General features: G+C 39.8%; 2 protein-coding genes and 1 long non-coding RNA gene across 8 annotated transcripts; 1 reads left to right on the plus strand and 2 right to left on the minus strand.

Moving 5' to 3' along the window:
• Positions 1–53: 53 nt before the first annotated feature.
• On the minus strand, positions 54–19,230 carry plekhm2 (pleckstrin homology and RUN domain containing M2). Of its 6 annotated transcripts, none has more exons than XM_086041042.1 (21): positions 18,693–19,230; positions 16,325–16,431; positions 16,117–16,226; positions 15,944–16,043; positions 14,625–14,712; positions 14,375–14,549; positions 14,066–14,125; positions 10,924–11,191; positions 9,497–10,174; positions 9,340–9,409; positions 8,883–8,973; positions 8,018–8,082; positions 7,836–7,924; positions 7,630–7,762; positions 6,676–6,848; positions 6,378–6,443; positions 6,125–6,284; positions 5,035–5,214; positions 4,820–4,936; positions 3,859–3,989; positions 54–2,660 (listed from the first exon to the last, which is right to left on the minus strand). In XM_086041042.1, exons 1-21 carry the CDS (start codon positions 18,750–18,752, stop codon positions 2,597–2,599), a joined length of 2,985 nt encoding a protein of 994 aa, XP_085897168.1. In that variant the 5' UTR covers positions 18,753–19,230; the 3' UTR covers positions 54–2,596. The 6 variants fall into 6 exon arrangements, 5 of the variants coding, with proteins under 5 accessions (XP_085897168.1, XP_085897090.1, XP_085897431.1 ...); XM_086040964.1 differs by having other exon boundaries at positions 10,924–11,194; XM_086041305.1 differs by lacking the exon at positions 14,066–14,125 and having other exon boundaries at positions 18,693–19,229.
• Positions 18,555–23,499, plus strand: LOC147152901 (uncharacterized). The gene is made up of 2 exons (XR_015088258.1): positions 18,555–19,590; positions 19,662–23,499. It is a non-coding gene; the product is annotated as an uncharacterized LOC147152901 (long non-coding RNA).
• ddost (dolichyl-diphosphooligosaccharide--protein glycosyltransferase subunit (non-catalytic)) lies at positions 20,811–25,929 on the minus strand. Its single transcript, XM_086041928.1, has 11 exons — positions 25,603–25,929; positions 24,121–24,231; positions 23,952–24,038; positions 23,748–23,851; positions 23,586–23,680; positions 23,067–23,160; positions 22,782–22,930; positions 22,520–22,667; positions 21,623–21,743; positions 21,441–21,547; positions 20,811–21,315 (listed from the first exon to the last, which is right to left on the minus strand). Exons 1-11 carry the CDS (start codon positions 25,823–25,825, stop codon positions 21,166–21,168), a joined length of 1,389 nt encoding a protein of 462 aa, XP_085898054.1. The 5' UTR covers positions 25,826–25,929; the 3' UTR covers positions 20,811–21,165.
• Between the last annotated feature and the right edge of the window lie 301 nt (positions 25,930–26,230).

The following is a 26,230-nucleotide window of genomic DNA, read 5'->3' on the forward strand; positions in this document are numbered from 1 at the left end:
ATAACACAAAAATGTCACAAAACGTATACAGCAGAGAACAGTACATAAAAAAAGACGCTTCAATCTGTTTATTGGTACTCCCAATTGAAGATTGTCCAACTAAACATTACACAAAGAAAATTACACTTTGTGTATTCAGCTCAATGCTAACAAATAATGGGAAACACCAGATATGAGCTAACCATAGCATATATCTATCTAGCATCTATGTGGTGGTGTTCCAACCACTTAAGCAACAGACAGACATTTGGACAGAAATGGTGCAGCAACACATGTAGACAGACCATATTACAATTCTCACAGGCACATAGTCTTTTTATTCTCTGCGAAGAAGGACGAATATGACTACACAGGAGTTGGGGTGTCTCCTCTGGCTCCAAGCACTACATGTCCATCCAGCCATTCTCCGTACCGCTTATCCTCACATGGGTCACAAGGGTGTGCTGACTTTGGGCAAAAGGTGGGGCAGGCCATAAGCTGGTTGCCAGCCAGTCGCAGGGGAAAAATAGACAACCAACCATTCACATTCACACCTGTTTTTATTATACTGCCCCCATGTGGTCAAGGTGCTAATGCCAGGAGGAGGAGCACAATGTCTAATAATTGAAGCACAAAAGTGCGACCAAAACAGTTACATTCTTTACATTCTATTCCACATTGTTGTTGTTGTTGTTTTTTCGGCTGTAATGGACATAACGATAGTTTTACATGGGACATAGCAAGTCAATTTCAATTGTCCTAGGTCATGACACTCATACTCTTTCCACTTTGTTTTCCTTGTGCAGATCCTTGGTTTAAGTGCACTACAACAACACGCGCAGAGTGGCGTCAATTCGCATCAAACTGCACAGTTTGTGCAAAACTAGAAAATAATGTCGCTCCTGCACACACACGCTCACCATCTGTTTCTATTCTTATGTGTGGCTACATTCCATAGGCACAGCACTGTGATGCGACTGTCATAAAAAAAAAACATTTTCAGTAAATGATTAAATTTTTAATGCAAATGATTTACACACACCTTTCATTTTCCACTTTATTCTCTTCTGCCACCAGGTTATTTTTTCAATCATTAGCACAGTTGACAGTAGTAAAAAAAAAAAAAGAAAACAGCAACACTGGCATGTGCATGTTCTGTTTCATTAGTGCTTCATTAACATCCCAATAAAACAGCGTAACTTAACACACATTTTACTTATATGATATTTTCATGAAAACAAAAAAGTATAAGATGTCATCCATCATTGGCCAGCAATGTTTGACTTCTTGTTAACATGATGGCTTTCCACTTACCACATCTGAACTTCACTGTCTGGAAGCCAACGTCACCAACTTTGGGAATCCCGCAACACAGATTTTTTTTTTTTTTTCAACACCAACCAGCCACAACATTAATTTTGATTAACACTGTTAGAGAGGTTTGAGTGTAACAATATGTTCATGATTGTGCAACATTATACGAAAGCTGACACCAATACGTTTGACTCTGTCATGTTATCAAAGTTAGTGACAGCTCTCAGTAGTTGTACACCACCGCAAACAAGCAGTATTCATAATTCTTCTGGTGTATATATGTGATGGAAAATAAAGTGCGCTTGGGTACTCGAACGCCATTCACTGTCAACAATGACGTGGAGGTCTAACTCATTAACTAAAATTTTCACTCCTTTTGTACACACACAAAAAAACTCTTCTCAGCTCCATTGAACAATACGGAAGTTAAAAGAATTACAATACAAAAGCAACAATTAAAAAAACGTGAGAAAGTGGCGAATTTTGGATGCTCAGTACCTTTTTCACCTGAGATTAGATTTGTTTGTAAAAGGGCAGCAGAGGCAATCAAGTGGCACTTGGAAAAGATTAAAGCACTCGACATGACGGCACGTGTAAGTCAAATATCTACAGTGGATATGAAGTCTACACACCCCCTTTTCAAAATTTTTTTTTAACAAATATTGTGACATAACCTGTACAACTCAATGAAAACACATCTTTAAGAGGGGAACTAAAAATAAACAATTGAGATAATGTGGTTGCACAAGTGTGCACGCCCTCATTCAATTTCCAATGTGGCTACTCAGAAATAAAAGTATCCCTTTTACCATTTATTATTAATTAGCAGTCAGTGTTAGCACTAGCATTCAAGATTCTGCTTGAAAGAAAAAAAAATGTCAAGAACAGCCTACTAGAACAATTGAAATGTATCTGGGGTTGATCAGTGGCACCTGTTATCTTGGCAGGTGCGTGCTGGCTTGCTTTGAACTTGAGCTTGGATGTAATTGGTTCATTCTGAACACCACCACAACCTGGTTTGAAGAGGGTGTGCACACTTCTGCAACTGCATTATCGCTGCAGTTATTTTTACTTCCGTTATCGAAAAAGACTGAATATTTTTTTCAATTGAGTTGTGAAGGCCGTAGGTCACATTAATATTGTAAACAGTTTTATCTTGCTTTATTTTTATTTATATCACAGAAACCTGGTTTGCATTTGCTGTATTGACTACAATGTTTTCCCGTTGACAGGAATTAAAATTACAAGATAAAAGCACAATGGTTGTGGTTCCAGAGACAAAAAGAAAAACAAGTGCATCATATCATGGTGATTTGGTGCTACTGCATTGCAAGAAGGTCTGCCTCGCAATGACACAAGCAGCAGGCCTATAACGAACAAAATGCTTCATTGGTACCATGAGGAAAACAATGTGCAAGTCTGCATGGAAGCCGTCTGCTCATGTCAAGTGCACAAAAAGGCTTTTGTCATCAATTCGGCGATATATCTCATCTCATAAATTTGAATATTGTAGAAAAGTTCATATCAGTACAGTAGTTGATTTCAAAAAGTGAAATTTAGCCTAGTATTGATATATGGCGTCTTTAAACATGGAAAATACTTTTCAGAAGGCCAGTTCCTGCCGAGTTAATTTCTTGAGATTGTGAATTTCCATTAGATGTACACTACAATCCTTTCAATAATAACTTTGCGTGTAGATCATCTATATAATTTTCAATTCAGGTAAAATTGGTTAAATGGAAGCAGTAAAATACTGACATTTATTTAGATGCACCAGTATGTACACTACTCAAAAAAGTTAGGGATACTCAGCTTTCAGTGAGATTTTTGGATGAACCAGAAATGTTCAATCTTCCTGTACTTTTTGCACAACAAAATTTCAGCACCTCAACAGTAACTTTTGTCCAATTGCTGACGTTCTCCATGAAAGCAAATAAAACATTTTCAAATACCTGTGTTTAGAAAACAATGATCAACATTTTTCTTGATTTTTTGACAGACTTTACTGACCAAACCAGCAACTGAATCATCATCAGTTTGTTTGCGGATTTTCTGCATTTGAAAGAAGCGCTTTTTAAATCTAATTAATCGACCAAATAATTGACAGATGAATCAATTATTAGAACAATCGTTAGTTGCAGCCCAAATATCATTTCTGACTGAATTCAAGCAGGACACCTGTTTTGAATTTTTCTTGTTCAGCAGTTAGACAACTGCATGTTGTGCAAAAAGTAAGAAAATACAGAACAGTTTCACATAGAAAAGGTCAAATAAGCTCACCTGCAAAGGTTACAGTGCATTTTAGGTTGAACGTGAAATTTTACCCGAAAGCCGAGTAGCCCTACTGTTTTGTGAGTGGTGTGTATCGTACGAGGACCAACATAGGCGTTGGTGCACAAGTGGGGAAACATCGTTTTAACTGTAAATCAGTGACTATAGCTCATATACAACATTTCTATCTGGCTGTGCCTTATATGAGTGTGCTGACCTATCACTGGTGTGCATTTGTATGTGTGAGTGTGTGTGTGTTTCGGTGTGTGTGTGTGTGTGTGTGTGTGTCAGCACCAAGGCTCGCGCTGCGCTCGGCCCCGTGCCAAACTGTCTGCCCGCTGCCAGGCGCTCTTCATTAAAGCCAGGCCTTCGCTGCAGCGCTTCTGCACTGACGGCTCGCACACCTCTCTGTGGGGGAGCGCCACCTGTGGACAGTCAAGACATGCTGGTAAATGGACAACTGCTCAAGAGCATCGTCGACTGTGAGGCCTTTACGCAAATACTGTATGCCAAAGAAAGAGGGGTACAGTACTTCAAATGCGGACATATTTATAAAATAAATAAAATCTGACAGGAGAAACCAGGTGCAGCAACTACCCCACAAACACAAAAACTCAACATTTATTTAACTTCAATCACGCCTGCAGAATAGTTTGGAAGACCTTATTTTCAATAAGGCTGCAACTAACAATTATCTTAATGACTGAACAATCTGTTGATTATTTTGTCATTAAATTGATGAATCGGATTAAAAAAAGAAATTGGAGATTTACCTTAGAGAAGAATTTGAAATAAAAAATGTATCTAAAAGAATAATCGATTTTCAAAAATAATTATCAATTCATTTGTTGATCAATTATTTGTCGATTCATTTTTGCACCTCTAATTTTGAGTAACCTTGCACGCAAAAATACAGTTGTTGACATGGTGGATTTGCTCAATAAAATCTCCATTTATAGAAGCTAATGTAATTGTTGATGATCAAAAAGGTTATTTCTTGTAAATCACAATGAACAAAAACAGCATATACCAATACCTAATAATTTCATTAAAAGCATATTAACTGATGATGAAGTATGTTTTCAGGTTTGTACAGTGGTTACCTGTGACACGAGTTTAATTTGTTCCATGCTCAAAACTCAAACCACTGAATCAGAATCCGTTCCCCGGTACCCCAAACCTCAGAAATGTGAGGCAGACATGCTAACCACTCATCCGTGCTTCCGCATGTATAAAAATATACATAATAACCCACCTGGAAGATGCTTCTCCACCCGCTGTCCAACACCTCCAGTAGTCGGTCTCTCTCCTCACACCCGCTGAAATACAAGACCCACGGGGGAAGGAAGCGCTCACGGTCCGCGGCAAACTCCTGCCCATAAAACAAGCAGAAAATGTGCGCCGGTGAATGAAAGTTCCAGCGGGAGGACATATTGAAGGCATTCGATACAGTCATAGATGTCCACTCACAATGACACAGTACTCCATGTCAGCTTCCAGGCTGACGGCCTCGACGTCGCAGATGTCGGCGCTGCCCAGCGAGCGGAAGAAGCTTGTCTGGCAGTCCTGATGGCAAGTCAGCAGCCTGCTGTCCGTCACAACCAGACAACACGGGATACACGGGGTGGGGGCCGCGCCTTGGAGGATGACCTGGAGGAGAACAAATTGTTAGTAAATCTTACAAGTCACAAAAACACCTATTGGTGTTTTTTTTTTTTTTTGCAGGCTCTCTGAAACGGCCTAAGATGCTGCCAAAGCCCTGTCTACATTGGAAAGGAAGACAGTAATTGGGTCAAGGACTGTTTAATATTTTTACTAGGGATAGAGCGACTATGGGCTCCGACATTGTTTTTTGACGAATATCACCTTTTTAAAAATACGATGGCCGATAATACATCAATTTAAAATGGTGTCAACTTAAAGGAACTATTCATTCATTTTTTTAGTTAACTTTATAAGAGACTCTACTTACCCTGGGAACACTCTGCGCTTTTTGTTTTTGTTTAAAAATCAAAACAAAGATAAGTGACATTTTAACCTTTCTGTCGTATTTTAAATTTTGGAGGACTTTATTTACTGTAGAGAATTATGGACTTATTGTTAAAGTCTTCATTTAACTTTTGAATACATGTTAATGACCCTGGAATTCCAACCCCCAACCCCCCCCCCTTTTTTTTAAAGAATTTTACTACAAAGATGTTATAATATGCTAACATTGATAATAATACAAATAAAAATGTTAAAAATTGAACATTTTTTCATTTAAATCATGCTTAAAGATGTTTCATCACAGTTAATAGTTTTAATTTTTTTTCAGATTTTGACGCCAATATTTTCTTTTTTGCTGAAAATGAATATCGGCTCCAAATATCGTTATCGGCCTGCTTGACTACATCGGTATCGGTCCTGAAAAAAAACCCATATCAGCCTATCTCTAATTTTTCAACAGTTTTTGGGAAGGTGACAATGTTTGTCACTAGAGGCAAATAATGGTAAATCATTAACATAAATACATATAAAACATTTGGTTGAGTCAAAAAAAAAAAAAGTCTGTCCTCACTCCTTTAGAGACAGACTGGCAGAGCAGCTGCATCCAGTCAGCCATGTCCTGTTCATTGTTGGCACTGAGCTCCAGAGGGGGGCGCTCTGTCAGGATGACTTGAAAGGCATGTGGACGCTCGGTGCTGTTTGAACGGCGGCACCCTCCGCAGTATTCCCCTCTGACATAAGAAGGGGTGGGGGGTATACGGGACACGTGTCATCGCTGCCTTTGCCCACCTTTCAAGTGGCATAAAAAAATGAATCAAAGTTACCCCAAAGTAACTGAGAGCACAGGCGTTACATCAGCCCTTTCTGCATAGAGGTACAGAATTCCATTGCTAGAAGAGGAGGACAAAGTAATTAGACTGCTGAGAACGTCACATAGATTAGTCCAAAAGGCAAAACTATTATGTTTATGTGAACATCTTTACCATTTGCTTCGCACGTTACAGCACTCTTAATTGCTTGGCGGACAGGGTGGGCTGCGTGGGCCCAGCCCAGAGTAAACCGCGCATTGTGTGTACACTTGTATTACGCAACACAACACAAAGAAAAGATTTGTATACCAACCTGAGGACGAGGTAGCAGCTTTTCCACAGCTCCTTGCCCAGATACGTGGAGCCAGACCGGTACTGCATCAGCCCTTCCTTGGTGCTGGAATGTAATATCAAGTTGGGCAAGGTTGTATCCATGGGATCCTCCCAGTGGACCAGTGAATACAGATGTATGGAAACTTCAGAGACCTGGAGGTACACAGAAGCGCTGCCTCAAGTCTTTTCTTAAATCAGTGATTCCCAACCACTGTGTCTTGGCAAGTCACTTCACCGGTCTCAAATTTCTTTACCACAAATACATGTAAATATTCTTTGAAGACAAAGACAACCCAAACATATTTTTTTCCAGAATATGTTCAATGGAGGCCCACTTGTCTAAACATGGTATTCTGATTAATATTGCGATTGTGGAATATGAGAAATCCACCCGTTTTTAGCTAGCTCAGAGGGCGGCCATTTTGTCACTTCTGTCGCAGTTGCTCAGGGCTCAGATAACGACCAATAATGGCTCAGCTTCACAAAACAGGTGAGCCGTGATCGGTTGCTATCTGAGCCCTGAGCAACTCAGATGCCATTTTCAGTCGAGAGAAGTGACAAAATGGTCGCCCCCAAGGAGGGCTAAAAACGGGTGGATTAACTCTTATTCCACAAATGCAACATTTATCAGAATGCCGTATTTCAATTAGTGGGCCTGCATAGAAAATATTCTGGAAAAATATATGTTTGGGTTGACTTCCACTTTAACTACACTCCAGAAGGTACAATCAATGTGGTATTTATACAGCTGACTACAGTACACCAATAGCTTTGTGTTCAAAAAGAAAGTACATTTGTGAGCAAATGCTAAACGTTTTGTAACATTTTTGTCTGATGGTGTGCTGTGAGTCTTTTCTAATGTAAAATACGCGCCTTGGCGCAAAGGATGGGAAACACAGATTTTAAACAACAAGAGGCCATTGGCCATCTTCACCTCACACTGAGATTCCTGGGAGACAAATTTGGTGAGAGCAAGTTTTTCCATGGTGGCATCAGTCAGGATGGAAGGATACGGGGGCTCGCGGCAACCCTTCACCATGGCCGTCTTCAGAACAGACAAGAACCATCTGGAGGCGAAAGGTGATGAGATTACCATGGGCAGTCGTGAAGAGACACGGAGACGTGTCGAAACACACTCACAGGGTCAAGGAGGCATCAGCTGTGTCTAACAGGAACTTCCTTCTTCTATTAGTGCAAACGATGCTCACTGTCTGTTGATCAAGGCCCACCTGAAAACATGACAGACTTCTTTTTTGCACTGTAGACAGAGACAGATTGAAGTAGGCAGAAAGACATGCATAAGGCAAGGAAAAAAATCATACTGAGAGATAGTCAAGCTCATTGTAAGAAACAGCATCTTCCACCGTGTAAGGCTTCTCTGCTGCACCTGTGCAGAATCACACAAAGTATCACCACACCTTAAAGAAAGGCAGAAGAGCAAAAGGTAGTAGGCTGCAGTGTCACAATATCAACATTTGGATTTTGATAATATACCTGCATAAAATACCTCAATACTGCTACCGAAAGGGTAAAAAAAAAAAAATCTCAAATCATCAAGAGCGGCATAATTAAAACTGATAAAAAAAATCTTCACATTTTCAAAAATGTGTTATTAATTCAAAATATTAGGGTCTGCTTGATAAGAAAATAACATTTTAAACAGTGTTAAACACTTTTGCACACATGTGGGGGAGTCAGATAAATATATTACACTGTTTCTTTCTACACTTGATTATTTATACAGTATTTATAGACTACATGTAAATTAAACTTTAAGAAAATGAGTTCCTTTTTTTTTTTTTTTTAAACAAACGTCGTTAGTAGAAAATGCACAGAGGTTTGTAGAGCCATTAGTGCGACATCTACTGTAATTCAGTATGGAGCCGGTTATGAGCATTTTCATGGACAGATATGCAGCTCTTATAGCCTCTGTGCTTTTTGGACACAGAACAGCAGAGCAGAGCAGCGTGTTTTTTTTGTTATTTTTTTTAAAACAGGTATTTTTAAAAAAATGATATCAAGCCGTTTTTGACGCCGAAAAATCACGGTACGGTACTGGTACCAGTACCCCGTGCAGCACTAGTAGGCAGAACACCTCAGAGGTCACACACTTAGCAGGGTAGAGCACACAGAATTTGGGTATTATTAGTACGGATCAGTGCAACATTTCCTTGCTGACGCACTGACCTTTCCTCAGCAAGTAGATGTAACAGTCAGTCAGCAGCAGGTAAAGAGGCTGCAGGTCCCCTTCCATATGGCCTGTACTCATCCTCACCATCTAAAAAGATGAGATGGAATATGCTGCATCATAAATGCATTGCAGTTTTGTTAACATCGGCAGCTACATATGAACGAACAGCTCCACAAAAATTAAAACGCTATTTAATCATTACTATGCCCATATAGAGCTACAATCAGTATACAAACGGTGCCTTGATTTCACAATTTTTCGAGATACAAGGTGCCACTTGACCCTTTTTTGTCTTGAGATCCAAGGAAAATGAGACAATCAAATGCACGTCAGAGCCCCAGCGTTAGATGGCGGCAGCACATTTCAATTCATTTCAACAGGGAAAGTTGATTTGAGATATGAATATTTTCTGATGTCAAGGCGCCACTGTATACGATACAATAAGGTGATCACCCTGAAGAGTTGCTCCTCATTCTCTCGGAACACATGGATCATGAGGAGTAGTAAGTGGTTGTTGTCCACCCTAAAAGACAAAAAGTGGACATGAAACCGCATGTCGTGTTATTAAAAAAAAACAAAAAAAAAAACACAGTACAGATCGCGTCCTTACTTAAATTCAGCAGGATGGGAACTTTCCGAGGGACTGAGCTTCTCCTCTTGCACAACAGTCATTTTACAACCGTCCGCATCGGATTCCTCCTCATTCGTCACGTCGGGTTCCCGTCCTGCCGGTGCTTTTGCCTCTGCTTGATCTTCATGGCCACCTGAAAGTATCTGTGACTGGCGATGCTCTGTAGGGTCATGGTGCCCACCACCTGGGGGAGAAGAGTCTGGATCGTCGGGGGTAAGGCGGAGTACATTCTGAGCGACCTGCAGGAGGTCTGGACTCCAGTCGGGGTCAGGAGGCTCACCCCCGGAGTCCTCCCGAAAGGGCTGCTGCGCAGGAGGCTCGGGACCCTCCTCGCACCTGGGCGGGTCCCAGACCTCCTCGTTAAGTCTGTCCATGACATCCCGGAGGGGTTGGCCAACGCTATCCATGGAGGTGTCTGTCATCTCAGGAAGCCTCAGGAGGGCCTCCACGCCGTCCTCATCGCATCCCTCTGCCACTTCTGTTCCCGCCCCGTCAAGGTGGATTACGGTGCAGTTCAAAGAATCGGAATCCTCCGCGTTTGGGAAGCTGCCGTCCGTTTCTACGTGCTCGGACGAGAAGGAGTTCTGGATGCTGCTGATGGAATCTGTGGAGCTCTTCCCGCGTCGTTTTTTGCTCGCTTTCCTTCGTCTTGCCATCCTGGATGTCGAGAGGAAGAAGCTGTTCATTCGCACTGTCGCTAGTGATTATCAAAGTGTGATAAAAGTGCTCTCATGCAGGGGTGGGAATTTAAAGCGGAAGTCAACCCAAACATATTTTTTTTCAAGAATATCTTCCCAGTGGGCCCACTAGTTGAAACACGGCATTCTGATTAATTTTGCATTTGTGGAATATAAGTTAAGCAGCAAAATGCACTCGTTTTTAGCTATCTCCGGGGGCAGCCATTTTGTCTTCTGTCGACTGAAAATGACATCACAACTCCTCACGACAACCAAACACGGCTGACCTGTTTTGTCATTTGCAGTCGACAGAAGACAAAATGGCTGCCCCCAGAGATGGCTAAAAACGAGTCGATTTATTCCACAAATGCAATATTTATCAGAATGCCCTGTTTCAACTAGTGGGCTTGCATAGAACATATTCTTGAAAAAAAAAATGTTTGCGTTGACTTCCACTTTAACTTTGCAAAGGGGCCACATGAGAAACTGCAACGCGTGCTGAGGCCCAAGACAACATGCCAATCTCTCTTTTGTCCAGATTACTTTTAATACATTTAGGATATTTTTCATTAAATTGCTAAGTGCATAATACATGCTGCGTATTGTTATAATTAGGACATTTCAAACAAAATTATAAGCGGTCATTAATATTACATTTACATTCTGTAAAAGTTTGAGAAGCGCTAATGTAGACAAAGGTACTGTAAGAAAGTCATCGGTCTACTTTACCGAATGACTTCCAGCTCGTTGCTCTCTGTGTCGTCTCCAGCGCAAGCGGTGTGGCAGCCAGCCACGTGGACCGGCGTGACGTCAGCCGAGGTGTTGGTGTCCGAGTCATGACTGAAAGGGTTGTGTCTGGATGCGGGACTGAGCGACGATAGACAAGCCCCCACCTTCACCTTGCCATTGCCAGCAGGTAAGACCACCGAGTCGCTGATGACAGTCAGAGGATCAGAACCACTGGACCTCGGGCAGCTGGCCTGGTCGGTCAGGTCGCCTTCTTTTGTGGAAAGAGACATCAAGACACTGAGTTAGGACAAAAAAAAAAAAAAAAACATCTTACATCTTTGCTTTTGGAGTTATAGAAATACACAACATTTTGTAAATGATAAATGGTTTATCATAGGTGTAGTCGTTATATATTGTACCACTACAAAAACTACAGATTACACTGGTCAAGAAATTCCTTTTTCTTTTTTAAATAAGAGATGCAAGTAAACTTGTCTAGATAATTTTTTGCGCCGATTCCGAATTTGCCCTTTCCTTACCACATCAGTTTTTCATAATAATAATAATAATAATAATACATAACGTGTAATATTGTAATATTAGTAATATTTAGTAATATTAATAAATTAAGGGTTAGGTTCAGCAACAGGTGGGATTTTTTTTGTCTGAAACATCAAAGCTATAAATTACGTGGTAAAATCTGTATTGCGCAAGCTTTTATAGGTCTAATTTAATAAAAACAAGAAAATATCTAAAAAAACCTAACACGCTAGAAAAAAGTAGACATTTTTAAAATTAGCGTCAGAAATATATTCACAGACATCTTTGATTAAAATGTTCTGTTCACCAGTGTTTATCTGTAGCAACCAACAGAAGCAATGTGTATTTCTACATCTCCACTCCACACAACACATGAGTTAGAGCTTGCCACATTCTTGATGTTCATCAGCAGGGCCCAAAACACTTAAGACAATATCGGAAGCCATCGAGTAGTAGTAGTAGTAGTAAAAGACAAGAAGAAGTGGCACAGGCCTAGTCTGAGGATTTCTTTACAAAGACTACACTAAGACTTCACATATTCACATTTGGCATGCACTTTTGAATTGAGGCGCTTCAATTAGTCAAAAGTAGTCCTGTGAAAACCATAACATGAGTCAACCAAATTCAACGCATTTAGCAGATATGAAAAATATATAGCAATTTAAGCACAGGACTAAAGATATTTGTAATTATTGCTTTGCGGCACGTTGAAGGCTAGGTTTGCACATCTGCCTCAAAGTTCGGAGTTTCAGGGTTCAGTGTCGCTCACTGTGCTAGCAAGGGTTTTGTCAGGGTACTGCAACTTTTGCCCACATTCCAAAAACATGCATCTTGGGTTTCTTGAAGATACTATTTGGCCATTATTCATAGGTGTGAATGGTTGTTTGTCTATGTGAGCTGTCTCGCCCAAAGTTAGATGAGAGGCTCCAGCTCAACCCTAACTAGGATAAGCAGTAAAGAATATGCATTGGTGGTTATTTGTTTATTACAACTTGTGATCAGACTCTAGACCAGTGTCACACACCAAGAAGGAGAAAGACTGGACAAGATGAGAACAGTGACAAGAGCCGCACTTGTCTCACTGCGCTAAAGGAAAAGGAGGATTAGGATGGCATCCCACATGAGCTTCATGCATACAATATCAGCAGAGCAATCATAAGTGGCCACACTTGTAACTCAAAACACTCACGTTGCAAATCAATCTTTCCCATTAAAATGAATGGAATTGCCATTAATTGGTCAAATAGCATTGTTAATACTTTATAAAACATATAGACAGAACATAAATAAATAGAATGAAAATAATCAGATCCTCAAACATGATTTAGTGCATCAACTCGATTAATTGTGTTGCTCCTAATGGTGTGCCCAGTGTCCACCTTGCCAGACAGACACAAACGAATTAAGAGTCACCATTATTCTCAGACCCTCAGTAAGGTGCAATAATATTGGCTGTATAATATTGGTTGTTTTTTTTGCAGAGGATAAAGAATATATGCGAGTATTGTGGAACCCCACTTACGTTTTTTCACCTGCAGAGTCGCTGATTTATTTGTCAAAAAAATATCTTTTTTTTTGTGGTGGGAGGTGAGTAACCTACAATTTTCATGGAAAACAATTATTGGCGGTATATCTCTGCTTAATCGAGAATTTTCTGGGTTAAAAATGTATACATGTTTTTCTCTCCTTCAATGCCATTAAATGGGTGTAAATTAATTGTGGATTTTTACTATTCAAAGGCCAACCTGATCCCTAACTTTGTTATATTGTTTGTATAGATGTGTTGCTCCATAGCTGTCTTTAAATATCCGTTGCCTAAACGTTGGTCCTAACACCGCAAGTAATGGTACTAATCATTAGCCTGTCCATGCCGTTTTCCATTAGGTGTTAGCATTACGCTTGCGGGTGCATTGCAAAGGCAAAGTTAATGTTGTTATTTTTTGCTAAATATACAAAGTGTAATTCTCTTTGTTTTATATTTAGTTTGACAGTAAAATTCAACTTCACTTGCAGTGAACTGACTTGAGTTTTCTGCCACCACAAAGCTCTAACGTCTCAAGTCTGTGCTCACAAGTCAACACAAAAGCACAAAAAAGAAAAAAAAAAACGAAACCCGCGACACATTCATATTTTACGGCACCACTGTAATTCCTGAAAACACAAATGCATATTTTGCAAAGACAAACCGTAGCATTTGTTTATCTCTGACAAGTACCCCTCATTTTATGACCTAAAATTGTTCGATATTGAGCAACACAAAAAAAGTGTTTTGACATGACTATAATTACTGTGTAAACACTGTGCTGCATTATCTTGAAATGTTTATCAAAGGAGTTGTTGCAGTTATGCGCAAGCCATTGCTGGTGATCAAGTACGTATACTCAAGGACTATAATTAAATGTGCCTCCACAAGAATTCCACTTGAATAAGAAAAAATGATAGTTTTCCACAAAAAACACCACATTTTTCCTAATATCATGCCAAAGCAGTGCAGTGTGTACACAACATACATGAAGCAAAACAATGGAAAACACAATGCGAAAACAAAGGAAATAGGAAGGGCATGGATTGGCGGGGAGGAAAGTTTTAACCAATGTCCCACCTTCCCAGTCTGCACTTGGCATTGCCTGCAACACGGGGAAGATGTCACCAAAATCATAATCTAAAAAAAGGAGGGATAACATGAAACATTAGAGAGAGCTTTGTACGAATTGAAAATAATGTGAATTATAGCATGCAAAAAAAAAGTGAATCAATGGAAGGAGAATAAATCGAAAAGTGGAAACTATAAATGTAACAGGAGTGATGTGCCACTTTCTCTTCACTTGCGGAATCCTAACGCCAACTCTCAAAAGGTAAATTCAGCATCCGCATGATACTTCCATGGATACGCCGATAATGTTCAGCCCACCTTCACTTGAGGGTGCGATGGCACTGTCGTCCCACTCCAGGTTGGTGGACGTCAAGGAGGTGAAGGAGTTGAGGGATAAACTGTCCGAGCTGGGCAGCCTTTCCTCAAAGTCCAACAGGTTGTGCGGTTTGTAGTATTCTGGCATGTAGGCGGCCACGTCCAAATAGGGCACATCCTGGAGCATCACATTGGGAGGTTAGCAATGCGTCACGGATTCAATTGGGAAGGATAGCGTGAAAGAGACGCGTACCAGTTCCAGATCGAAACGAATGAACTCCAATCCAGCCACCAGCGTGAGGAAGAGAGTCAGGTGGTCATGACTGCAGACCAGCGCATTCCTACGACAACAAATATGATCCACACATCTTAGCTTTCATCGCAACATTTGCATGCGCTGTAAATTCTTCTTCAATTAGTTTATGATGCAGAGGTCAAAGAACACTTTAGAAGTTGGGCATGAAACGCGCAAATTCTTTTTAAATACGTGGCATGAAGCAACAACAGTAGCGATGCATTTATTTTAGTTGCAAAGCCCGTTTGCATAAAACGATACAATATGTATTGTTTTGCTGCATGCTTTGAATGGAAAAAAGTAGCACTATCTAGTGGACAAAAATGTAAAACATTTTGAAAGCCACTACAGTATTTTTTTCTATATATTTTGTTTTCAAGTTATTCTGTATTAAAATACATTCACAATGTGCATGAAAAGTGTGCTTTAATAAGTTAAACTGTGTCTACATTCAAATATGTTTAAAGCCTGTGAGAGCGGTAAAACTGTATAAAATGAAGTTTTATTAGCAATGTGCCAGTTCCCAAAAATGACAGTCTGTCAAAATGTAGAGACTGGTTGCAGTGGCAACTTCAACATGAGGACAAAGCACCAAGAATTTTGACAATCTGATGAAGGGTGTCTTTTGTGCATTTTGTTTATTATGATATTGCCCACGGTAAATCTGGTAAAAAAAAAAGAAAATGCCTTCAAATTAGATTCAAACTGTATTAACTTCATTATTATCAAACCATCTCCTTGACCCTTTTGTTTCATTTTGCTACTCAGGCAAACCCTTCTTTGACTGGCTGAAAATTTCAGTTAAAAAAATAAATAAAATAAAATTTAAAAAATACATTGAAAAAAAAAAATCACCAATAGGCCTGTGCCGGCTGAAATTCCCTGGCGTTCTCCAGCTTGACACGTACCGTAATGTTTCAAATAATTACACAATAACACATTAGACAATTACACAATAACACGTTAGTCAAGAATCAATTGTCATCGATGCATTTGTTTTGAGGATGTTATCGGCATTTCAAGTGCTCATTACATGTTTTTTTGAAAATTCCACAAAGAGAGCAGCCACTTGTCATGTTGCTCCTCTCATATGGTCCCTCCAAAGCAGATGGATCTTGACCTTATATGCCGTGATAAATGTGGCTTTACTGTCATCTTAACATAAAGGACTGCACAAATATAATGTAAATATGGGATGAAAAATTGCATTTTCAAACGCGACAATTCAATCAACACTGCCAAAAAGGTTTGGATTCCTTTTGGGTTAAATGACTCACTTGAAGTAGTACTTCTGTAGCAGTCCTTGGTTCTCTTGGAAGAGGCGTAGGTAGCTTTCTAAAGAGCTCTCGCTCAACGCCAGGTATAACCATGCCCGACCTAGTAGCACAGTCACCGTGAGGCTTCTTGAAGTGCACTCATGAGTGTGTGTGAGAATGCAAGTCAGACTCACTTCGACCCAGGTTAGTTGCTATGTTCTCAAGGTCGTCGATCTGGCGGACAGCCTCTCTCCGTGTGAAGTGAAGGACAAGAACCCAGTAGCCTGAGGAGATATCCTGCAGCCTGCAGTGGAGAAAAGGTCATGCTCAAATGCCTCGTGACACATTGGTGGAAGGTGATCATTTCATTCCATCGTCATAGAAACATGACAACTTTCTTACCCGTACAGTAGCGCATGGTCAAGGTGCTCGCAGAGTCGCTGCAGGACCCGGTCGTGGTTCCTGATGGCTGGAGTCTCATCTTCACATGCTGCAAAGTAACTCTGCAACTGTAGAAACACAATATGACGACGCCGGTGGCGACTAACTTGGGATTGAAAGTACAAGAGTGTTATTTTTCATATGAAGAATTGAAGAAAACTTGGGTACAAAAAGGAAATACAGTATAACTGATCTCTATTGGCAGACAAAACTTATTTGTATCTGAAAGGTACCGGTAAGTAATAACGAGGTATAATCAGTCTCTGAATTTGTTGTGTTTGCTAACTAATCCCTAATGTTTAGACAACCTTGCTGCTCCATTCAGCAAAACAAGTTAGGGAAGAATTCAGAGCCAAGAAATGGAAATTGATGACGTGACTTAAATTTACTAGTAAAGACCAAAGTGAAGGCAAAACATATTTGACAGAAATAAAGATAAGTGGTGGAAAGTATGTCAGACTCAGCAGTATTGACCAAAGGCTGAATGAGTTCAATGAATAAAAGTTCATGGACTCGTTCATATTTTGGGCAAATGTGAACTGAGGGTAGTGTATGTCTGCCTGATGATTCGTTTTTATTACCGGTAATTTATTGTTTTAACTGTCTTTGTTCGTACAGCACTTTGTGTGCAGCAGTGGTTGTTTTAAAGTGCTCTATAAATTGAGTTGAGTTTTAGGCAGGTAGAGGGACAAAGAGGTAGTGGCAGTGACAGCTTATTTCCTTCCTCAGATTGTATTTGCGCCTGCACATTAAGGACTATAGTCTAGTTTTGATCATTAAATGTTGTTTCAAATCATTCAAGCAACAAGTCTAGTTTTTGTTTTAATTCCTCATTCAATATATATATATATATATACACACATATTTTTAAATCATTCAAGCAACTCGTTTTTGCTCACGTTTTTGAGACTGTAAGGTGGAAGTTGCAGCTGGCTACAAGTGGACTGAATGGGTAGCTGCAATGGGTAAATGCCTGTATTTTGAAGGTAATAGCTTGCAGCAACATATTGCAAGAAAAAAACAACAACTATGAACTAGTTAATTTTTGGAACGCTGAATTAAGTTCAAAATTTTGAATCACTAGCTCATTTTTAAATGTGTGAACTGAACTAGTTTAAACGAACTTTCCCAACACTGGCTTAGCTGTCATGGTCTCTGCAATGCATTGGGGGATATAAATAATTATGATTGTCGGAGGCTAAGTGTGTTGAACATTACCAACACAAAGTCATTGTTTCATCCATCTTCCTTCCTCACAAGTAATGAGTAGCAGTAAACAACACAGTACAATTATATTTGCTTTCACAGTGAGTATGTTGAATTTGTTGGCAATTTTAAATAGGGCACACGGACTAATCGATTACCACATCCGAGGCTTTGACAATTAACACCATTGTGCTCTTTAGTTGACAGCGTATTCAAGCTATAAAGCAATGGTGTTTTTGTTTTGTTTACTCCACAAAGTCCATTGGACATTCACCGGGCTCAATATTTTCATAAATTCCGCATTGTACTGTCGTTGTACTCCACAAGTCAACCGTGTTTCAAGTGTATCGAATGGATACCTAACACTTATTGACACATATAGTTGTAAAGCAGGAAACGTATAATTTAAATACGTACGTACAATATGTGGCAGATTGCCCTGTTTAGCCCCATATTGCAGTGGTTTCCAAACTTTTTAGCTTGTGTATCCACGGGATTTTGTGTAATACCATGAGAAGCCACTCACACATCCGTGTTGACGATTCTCCAAAAGTAAATCACAACTGATTAATGAATGGAACTCGTTTTATGTAGTTTTCTTAATTTGAACAATGGCTAATCAAAAATAAACATTATGATGCCGCGAAAATAAGTAAAGCAAAAATACAAAAATCTGCCGATATAACTCATAACATTACCACCAAAAATAGCGCTCCTTTGAATAGATCCCCTTTGAACAAACATCTTAACTTTAAATATCAAGAATGAGACACTGAACTATTTCTGATCAGTCATCTAAGCTTTAATGAGACACTTAAATTGACACCTACGCGACAATTGTGATTTTAGAGCGATGGGCCACTGTTTATTGATCTAGGAAATTAATTATTCATTTATTAAATGTTTCCACGAACCCCCTGAAATGTGCTCACGTTAAGCATCCTGAGAAACACTGCCCGTATGCCGCAGTGCCTCGATGCGGTCATCGTAACTTACAGGGACGTGACTGGCTATTGTAGAATTTGAAATGACAAAGTCAACGAGTGACCAAATTGGTTCGAGATGAGCGCAAGCCTGCTTACAAAAACATCTGCGCGTTCAAAAATTACAAGTGGAACCTTACCTTCTTGACGGACATGGAGATGTTTTCCAGAATTCGGTCCTTGACTTTGAGTTGATCCATCGCGCGCGGTTCTTGTTGACAGCAGGCGCGGCAGACTGAAGCCTGTCAGCTGACTCTAGCTGGCTACTGCACTGCTAGTTTTGCTAAAGCTAACAGCGCCGTAGCTCGCTAATTTACCGGCTCCAGCTTTGGAAACACATTCACATTAAGTATTGTCGGTTTCGTTAAACACGTCAGGCAACCCGACGAGCTTAATAATACTGCAATGATTTGATTTCGTCCTACGATTATTACCTAAAGACATTTAAGGTAGCTGGGAGAAACCACGGATAACCGCATCGTACTACAATGGCAGTAAATGTGACTTCTTAGCATCTCTCATGCAGTTACTTTTATGTCTATTGTTCACCTAGTTATACACATTGAGAGGCGGCTAACTTATGCTAACTTTCTACGCTTAGCGCTAAACGGCTAACCATTGCTTTCATTGTCTCAGGAAACGTGACGTCACTGTACAAGTCACAGCCCCCAAAAAGCGCCGCCTACGAAATATCTTAAGCATGTTTAACACAAGTAATTTTCCAATGGTACTGTTCCAATATTAATTAAAAAGTATGTACCAACGTCGTTATTTATTTTACAATGCAAATCTTGAGTTATCCAGGTCTAGGTAATCCGCAAAGGTTGAATCGAGGAATTCTCAGCAAATGCTGTCACATTATACATGGGAGAAATGTTTTCTGTTTTGCCGTGTTTTATTTGAAGTCATCCATTTCTTACTTCTAAAAGCTCCGGTTTAAAATGAAATTAAGTAAAAACATACTGTAAGAAGAGTACATTGTTTAATGATGCATCTATGGGAAGCACCTGCTTGTGAATGCTTATTCCCTTTCACAAGGTAAGGAGTTTAACACAACTTCCAGGACAAATTTGATATATTTTGAAACCTAAACTACAACCCAACTTCAGTGTAGGCCGGACAATCAACCAGCTCCTCTACACAAGTCATCCTGTGGCGTTTGCTTCATTCAGTGCATGAGAAGAGGCAAGAGTTGCAAACACCCTTTCTGACCGAGAAGGATACAGACGTGCTGGAGCAATTTCCCTATCCCACAACATGGTTACTGTGATTACCCGACCTTTTTTCCAAGCTCTCGGCCAGGTTGTAATAAAGGGGACCCGTTTTGAAGGTGTGTATGACATCACAATGGCAGACGGAGAATTCTCAGGAATCCTTTGACAAGTTTATGACAGTGTAGCAGGACTTGGAAAGAGCATTAGACTCCGTTGGATTATTTTAGGGTAAGTGTAAAACTATATATCTTTTGACACCAGACCTGGAACCTTTCTAATACATCTCGTATTTCTATACTACTCACAAAAAGTTTGTTGGCTTTAGGGTGAAATTTCAGGATTGATGAGAGAACTACATTTTAACTTCTCTAAAACTTTGAACATATGTTCAATGTTTTGGTATTTGGTACAACTTGGAGCTTGGAGTCGCGAAATTCACAACAGGTGTTTGATCCCTGAATCCACGGATAAAGTGTATAAAAGTAAATAAACTTCTTCACCTTTCTGTGACTGTCCTTGGTATCTCTGCTGCAAACTGCTGATTAGCTGTGCAAAAACTAGAAAGACTGAATAGATTGACATTAAATGTTTAGAAGTCAAATTAAGGTTCTTGAAATATCACCTATGGAAAAAATGTTATCCTAATGCTGCTGTCCCCCAAATGTTGTGAGTAATACATGTTCTAAACACACATTTTTTAAACACATTTTTTCAAGAATATGTTCCCAGCAGGCCCACTAGTTGAAACGTATCATTCTGATTAATATTGCGTTTGTGGAATAGGAGTTAAGCAGCAAAATCAACCCCTTTTTAGCCATCTCAGGGGGTGGCTATTTTGTCATTTCTGTCGACTGAAAATGACATAACTACTCAGGGCTCAGGTAACGACCAATCACGGCTGACCTGCTTTCTTGAAAAAAATATGTTTGCGTTGACTTCTCGAAGTAATTTTTGTTGTTGTTTTTAAACATTGTCAATTTGCTGCGGTTGTACATTGTTTAAATTGTAATATGTTGCAAAATCAGACCCAAACAATCTTGGTAATACAGTTCCATGTGGAATGTCAGTATTTTATTGTTTAAAAAAAAAAAAAGTCTTCACACAAATTACCAGTGGGGGTATTTTTGTTCAGTGCACGTGGCTACCACATTGTGAAACAAGAGTCAATACATTGCTGTTGTCGCTTCATCATTAGAGAAATTTTTCACAACCAAGTATGAAGTAACATCAACAGAATTCTGATTTTTCACGGGGCTTGAAGTAAAGTGTAAAAGAAAGCCCAAACACCTGTATAAAAACATCCACCAGCCACTTACTTGAGTGTCATTGTACCCCAACAAATGGATTCAATTTTCGAGTTGCTTTCAAAGTTCGCTTGTCATTTTCTGTTTCTGCCAAATTAGTCAGACTTTTCCTTCTCCTTCATGTGCAGGAAGACAACGCTGAAGACAAAGAGTCCTGACATCATTGAGAAGACGCTGGCGTAGTACGGGAACGCCGAGGGGATGAAGCGCTCATACTGGGTGTGCTGCAGGGGACGCACTGACACCTATTGTGACAAACACAACAGCAGTGCACGGATATGATTATTTTTTCTATGATACATTCATTTATTCTCTCAGGTTATTTTCTTTCCTAAAAGTTGTAAGAATCAGATTTGAAAGCGGAACTAGCCTGAGTGGACGAGTACAGGTGTGTGTATCCCAGTCGGTTGTAGTCCACCTTGAATTGGAAAACTCCATACACGTCGGGCAACTTGAACTGGACGCTGTATTCCCCATCTTTATATGAATCAAAAATTCCATTGGCATCCTGTATGTTAAGATTCAAAGCAGTAAAGGCGCATGCCTTCATACCATCTTTCTTAAGGTAAGTCCTGACGAAGGGGTCGATTCTCACAAACTCCAGTTGAATATCGTCACCATCGAAAGGAACCCAGTGGCCCTCAGACAGCATCTCAATGACAATGCTGTACTCCTGCATGTGCAACACATTTTCCATTAAAAAGGAGACATGCTTTTTTTTTTTTTTTTTCACCCTTTAAAACTTTGTCCAATAACTTTACATGATTTAGAAAATGGATGCATTCAGTATATTGAAAGCTTTTACAAATGTGTTTACAATTACAAATTATTTTTAACAATAGAGTACTGAGTTTTGATTTTCAGAGCTGAGTATTCCGGCTACCTACGCTGCTGACGGATGACGTTAGTAAAATGCCCAGCTGTGTTGATTTTGCCTTTTGAGATCTGCATAATGTTGTTAAAAATACATTTCAGTAGCGCTCATCTTTATTTTTTTTCTATATCAATTTCTGTTAGAGACATTTTTTTATGCCTCTTATTTAGATTGATCTCTATATTTGTGCAAAAATATGTGGCCTACTTCACTTATGTTTACATTTGATGATTTTATATCACAGCATTAGGGCTGCTGGATGCGTTTCTCATTTGATACAGGTCTGTTTAACGTTACTTCAAAATAAGGTGAGAAAAAGTAAGCAGTCATTGCGTTGTAGTGAAGGGGAAACAAAGCTTCAAATTTGCTTCATGAACTAGTTTTATTTTTGACTCCTCTAGATGGCACACACTAGTCAACATTGGGATGAAAAGTACACTGACTTACCATTTCATTTAAACCACCACTGCCATCTAGAGGAGTGTGTTGTATATTTTTTTATAGGATAAGTGAAAATATATCGTTCTTGTGATTTTTTCCCATATTGCCCAGCACTACTCCACTGCAAAACTCACCACAAGGTCGGTGACGGTGTATGCTGCAGGGGGCATGTTCTCTCCCACGGGATGATGCCTAACTTCACCCACCCTGAGGACGCCAGCCTCTTTAAACACCCAACGAGACAGAGCCTCAGCCAGTTCCATGTTGCCTGTCTGCTCATGTCTACAAGGAATGAGGAATGAGACCATCATAATTTGACAAAACAACACGGTACATTGCTTTTGCATGCAAGAGCAACAACTACGACCAGGACAAATACAGTGAAACGGCACTGACAGCTGAGATCCAGGTGTGGCTTTCTGCACGTCAGAGGTGAAAAAGGCGTCACTGAAGAAGTCCAGCGAGCCACTAAAAACCACTCTGGCGTTGTTTCTGGCCTGCAGGCCGGCAATCAGCAGGGTGTTTTTGCCCACAGCGTGTGGGTACTAGAGAAAAGAGCACAAATTAGTCAATATTTGATTCACTTCATATCAAGAAACGGGAACAAAGCGTTCAATCCATGTAGAAAACTAAAAAAATCCATACACAACTGCAGTGTGGGGCATTATATTGCATTGTTACCTGAGAAATGGGTCTGTCGGGGAAAAATGAGTAGGCCGCTGACGAGCCGGTGAGGATGTCAAGCACAAGAGGGTTGTCGGGGTCGGCCACCATGCTGAAAAGAGATAGACATGGCATTCACATGGGGTCACATTCATCACTATTTGCAATGTTTAAGGCCGCATTTGCTAGGTTTTGATTTGAAGCATGTGTCAATGTTGTTGTTTTGATTCCTATTTGTAGCATGTAACACAACATAGGTGGAAGGTACATTCAATCTGTATCCCCCTGTTGCCGTTCATACAAACTAGCTTTGTTTTGGGGGTTTTTCAACAAAAAGGCTCAGATTTTTGCGTTTGAATTGAACATGATCACACTTTTTGTTTGGTGGTTTGCTGTGTGATTTTTCTGATGCAAATGTATGCCTTGGTCCAATAAAGGTTGGGAAACACTACTCGAGTATATAATCAAAGTGTATTAGTGTACAGGACATTAGAGTGACATCAGATGCTGTCCCTTTTCAGTATCATCTTAACTTACCCGACACCCTTAAACAGCACTGGTTTATTGGTGTCTTTACCAACAATGGTTGGTGCTTTCAGCAGGTTCTCTGGTTCAGCAACAATCAGAGTGTGCTGCAGGCAAAAAAGATGATCTTGTGAGTAAGAACAGTGCGGCAAGGCATTGGTACAATTAGGTTACCTCTCCAGGATCAGACTTGTCGTAGTTGTGATGGTCAATAACGGCAGTCCCCTCCTCGTCAAACTCGATGCCACACTCACTGCCCAGCTCCCTTAGCGGGTCACCTGATTTATTACGGGGGGGGGGGGGGGGGGGGGGGGGGATAACATTGGAACATTTTGAATAATATTTAACCTAAGCCAGAGCTGGTAGAAGTCAACTGACCAATATCAGAACTGGCAGCAACCAAGACACTTCCTCCACCATCAATGAAGGATGTAATGGTCTCCACATTGATATTTCCTCCAAAGTCTGTAGATGAGAAAGAGAACACTTTGGAATATAGAAGACAAAATGTGACCCAGAAATATGAAGAAAAGGGCAAGGAATGTACCTTCAACAGACGGTGAAAAGATGATGAGATGGTCATACAGGAACTGGCCATATTTGATGAGAGAAAGTGACGGGTCGTCGGCGGTTTTGAACGTAAGATCAAAGCCTCGATCTGAAAAGTCATTGCGGGAAAACATCAACATTAAAGTGATTGCATGGGCACATGACACTATTAAACAGTCTACAGTAATCACATAGTTATGTTGACTACACAGCCAAATAATTATCAAATAAGACTATATGCCAACTAACTCATACAGACCCACAAAGGCTAATGCTGGAAAACAACATTAAAAAAGACTACATTGACATGTTTGAAAAAAAAAAAAAATATATATATATATATATATATATTAAACTGGCAACACTGACGCAAAGTACCAAAAAAAAAGGCCATGCAGGAAAACAACTACATTAAATAGACTCACAGTCAAATAAAACAGTCGACATACTCAACAACTACACCGTCACTGCCACACAACTACATGATCACATAAAGCACACATACTTTTCACACAACAGACTACACTGTCAGACACAATACTATAAAAGTCAATTTAGTTTAACAAGTACATTCAAAAGACTACATCGCCATATAGCCACTTCATTAAAACAGAATACACACATGACATACAGTATCTGTCAGTCTTGGCCACTATCTATCTATCTATCTATAAGGCGATAGCAACTCAAGTCTCACAACTAATAATGTCACAACTATTGATTTATACCCAAATATTTATAAGGAAGGGCTGTTAATTACATTTGTCAATTTTTTTTCTAAGTCAACATTTTTTCTAAATTAGAGACGCAAGTAAACCTTTCTAGATTTCTTTTCACAGATACCGCTCTGTTTTTTTTCCTCAAGCACATCATGTTTTCCGATTAGTATAATAATATGTAATATAGTAATTTATTTAACATTTATGGGTTATGTTCAGCAGCAGGTGTATTTTTTTCCAGAAACTTCATTGCTATAATTTACAACACATGGTAAAATCCGTGTTGCGCAAGAATTTATAAATTAAACTTAAAAACAATACCTGAAATAAAAACAAAAAGTGAAAATATCTTGTATCAGTATTTATGTTACACCAACTGGCGTTAATCCCGAACGTTATAATTATGCGCCAACAATGACGTAATTAAGGTGCGCCAAAGTAGACAACGATTCATTTGACTTAAGATTCCACTATAAAGTCCACTTGATAAAAATCTCCTGAACAGTGATTTTGGGGTACAAATGGGTCGAATTCTAGGTCGTGGTGCGATCATATTGGTCACCACAGAGCGGTCATAGTGAGCAAATTTTGATAGGTGGATCATGAGATCGTTAATGAAGCTAGGCTAATGTTAGCATGCATTTCGTGCAACATTTAACTCAAACCAGGATACTCCCGAAAATGTTTTATCTGGTTTGTATACACAGGAAGGACAAAATATTTACAAAACAATATAATAAAATAGCATAATTGACGCTTACCTGACAGACTACGGAAGAAGATTGAATGTGTGTCCCTGATGTTGACGTTGTCCAGCAGGACCAGCGTCTTGCCGTCGGCCGCAGCACAGTGCAACAAGGAGGCTAACGAAAGCAATATAACAACGCTTTCCAAAATGGTTGACCTACTTTGAATCATCCGTGTTTTTGACGACAATCTAGAAACGGCCCGGTTTGTCGGCATGTCTGCTATCGACGCGGCCATTATGCTGCTATGGATGGAAGTCGACGTCAGCGTTAGTGCGGCACTACACTCTGACCCCGGGAAGCAGCCATTCGGAAAGGACAACGCGTCATCTTCTGTTTTTCTTCCACCAATGGGATTAAAGCAATGTTGTAGTCCATTTCCGCACTGTCAGACTTTATGTGGAATACATTAAGGTAAACTACAACGCACGTAGTTTAATCCGTCCAGCGCTCTACTTTTTTTTTAGCACATTTCAAAAAATGTTTTTGGGGGGGATGCTTCTCACTCTAGCATTATACCTTTCAGTGGTTTCACCCTTACAACTAACACTTCTGCTTGCAACCAAGTTTGGCACCATATGAATCCAAAAAGGAGGCAAAAAATTGTGCACCTGCTGAGGCTATCGTCAAGTTATGGGTACAA

Source organism: Filicampus tigris, chromosome 1 (genome assembly GCF_054856515.1).
Source record: "Filicampus tigris isolate MCC_2025a chromosome 1, RoL_Ftig_1.0, whole genome shotgun sequence".
NCBI lineage: Eukaryota > Metazoa > Chordata > Actinopteri > Syngnathiformes > Syngnathidae > Filicampus > Filicampus tigris.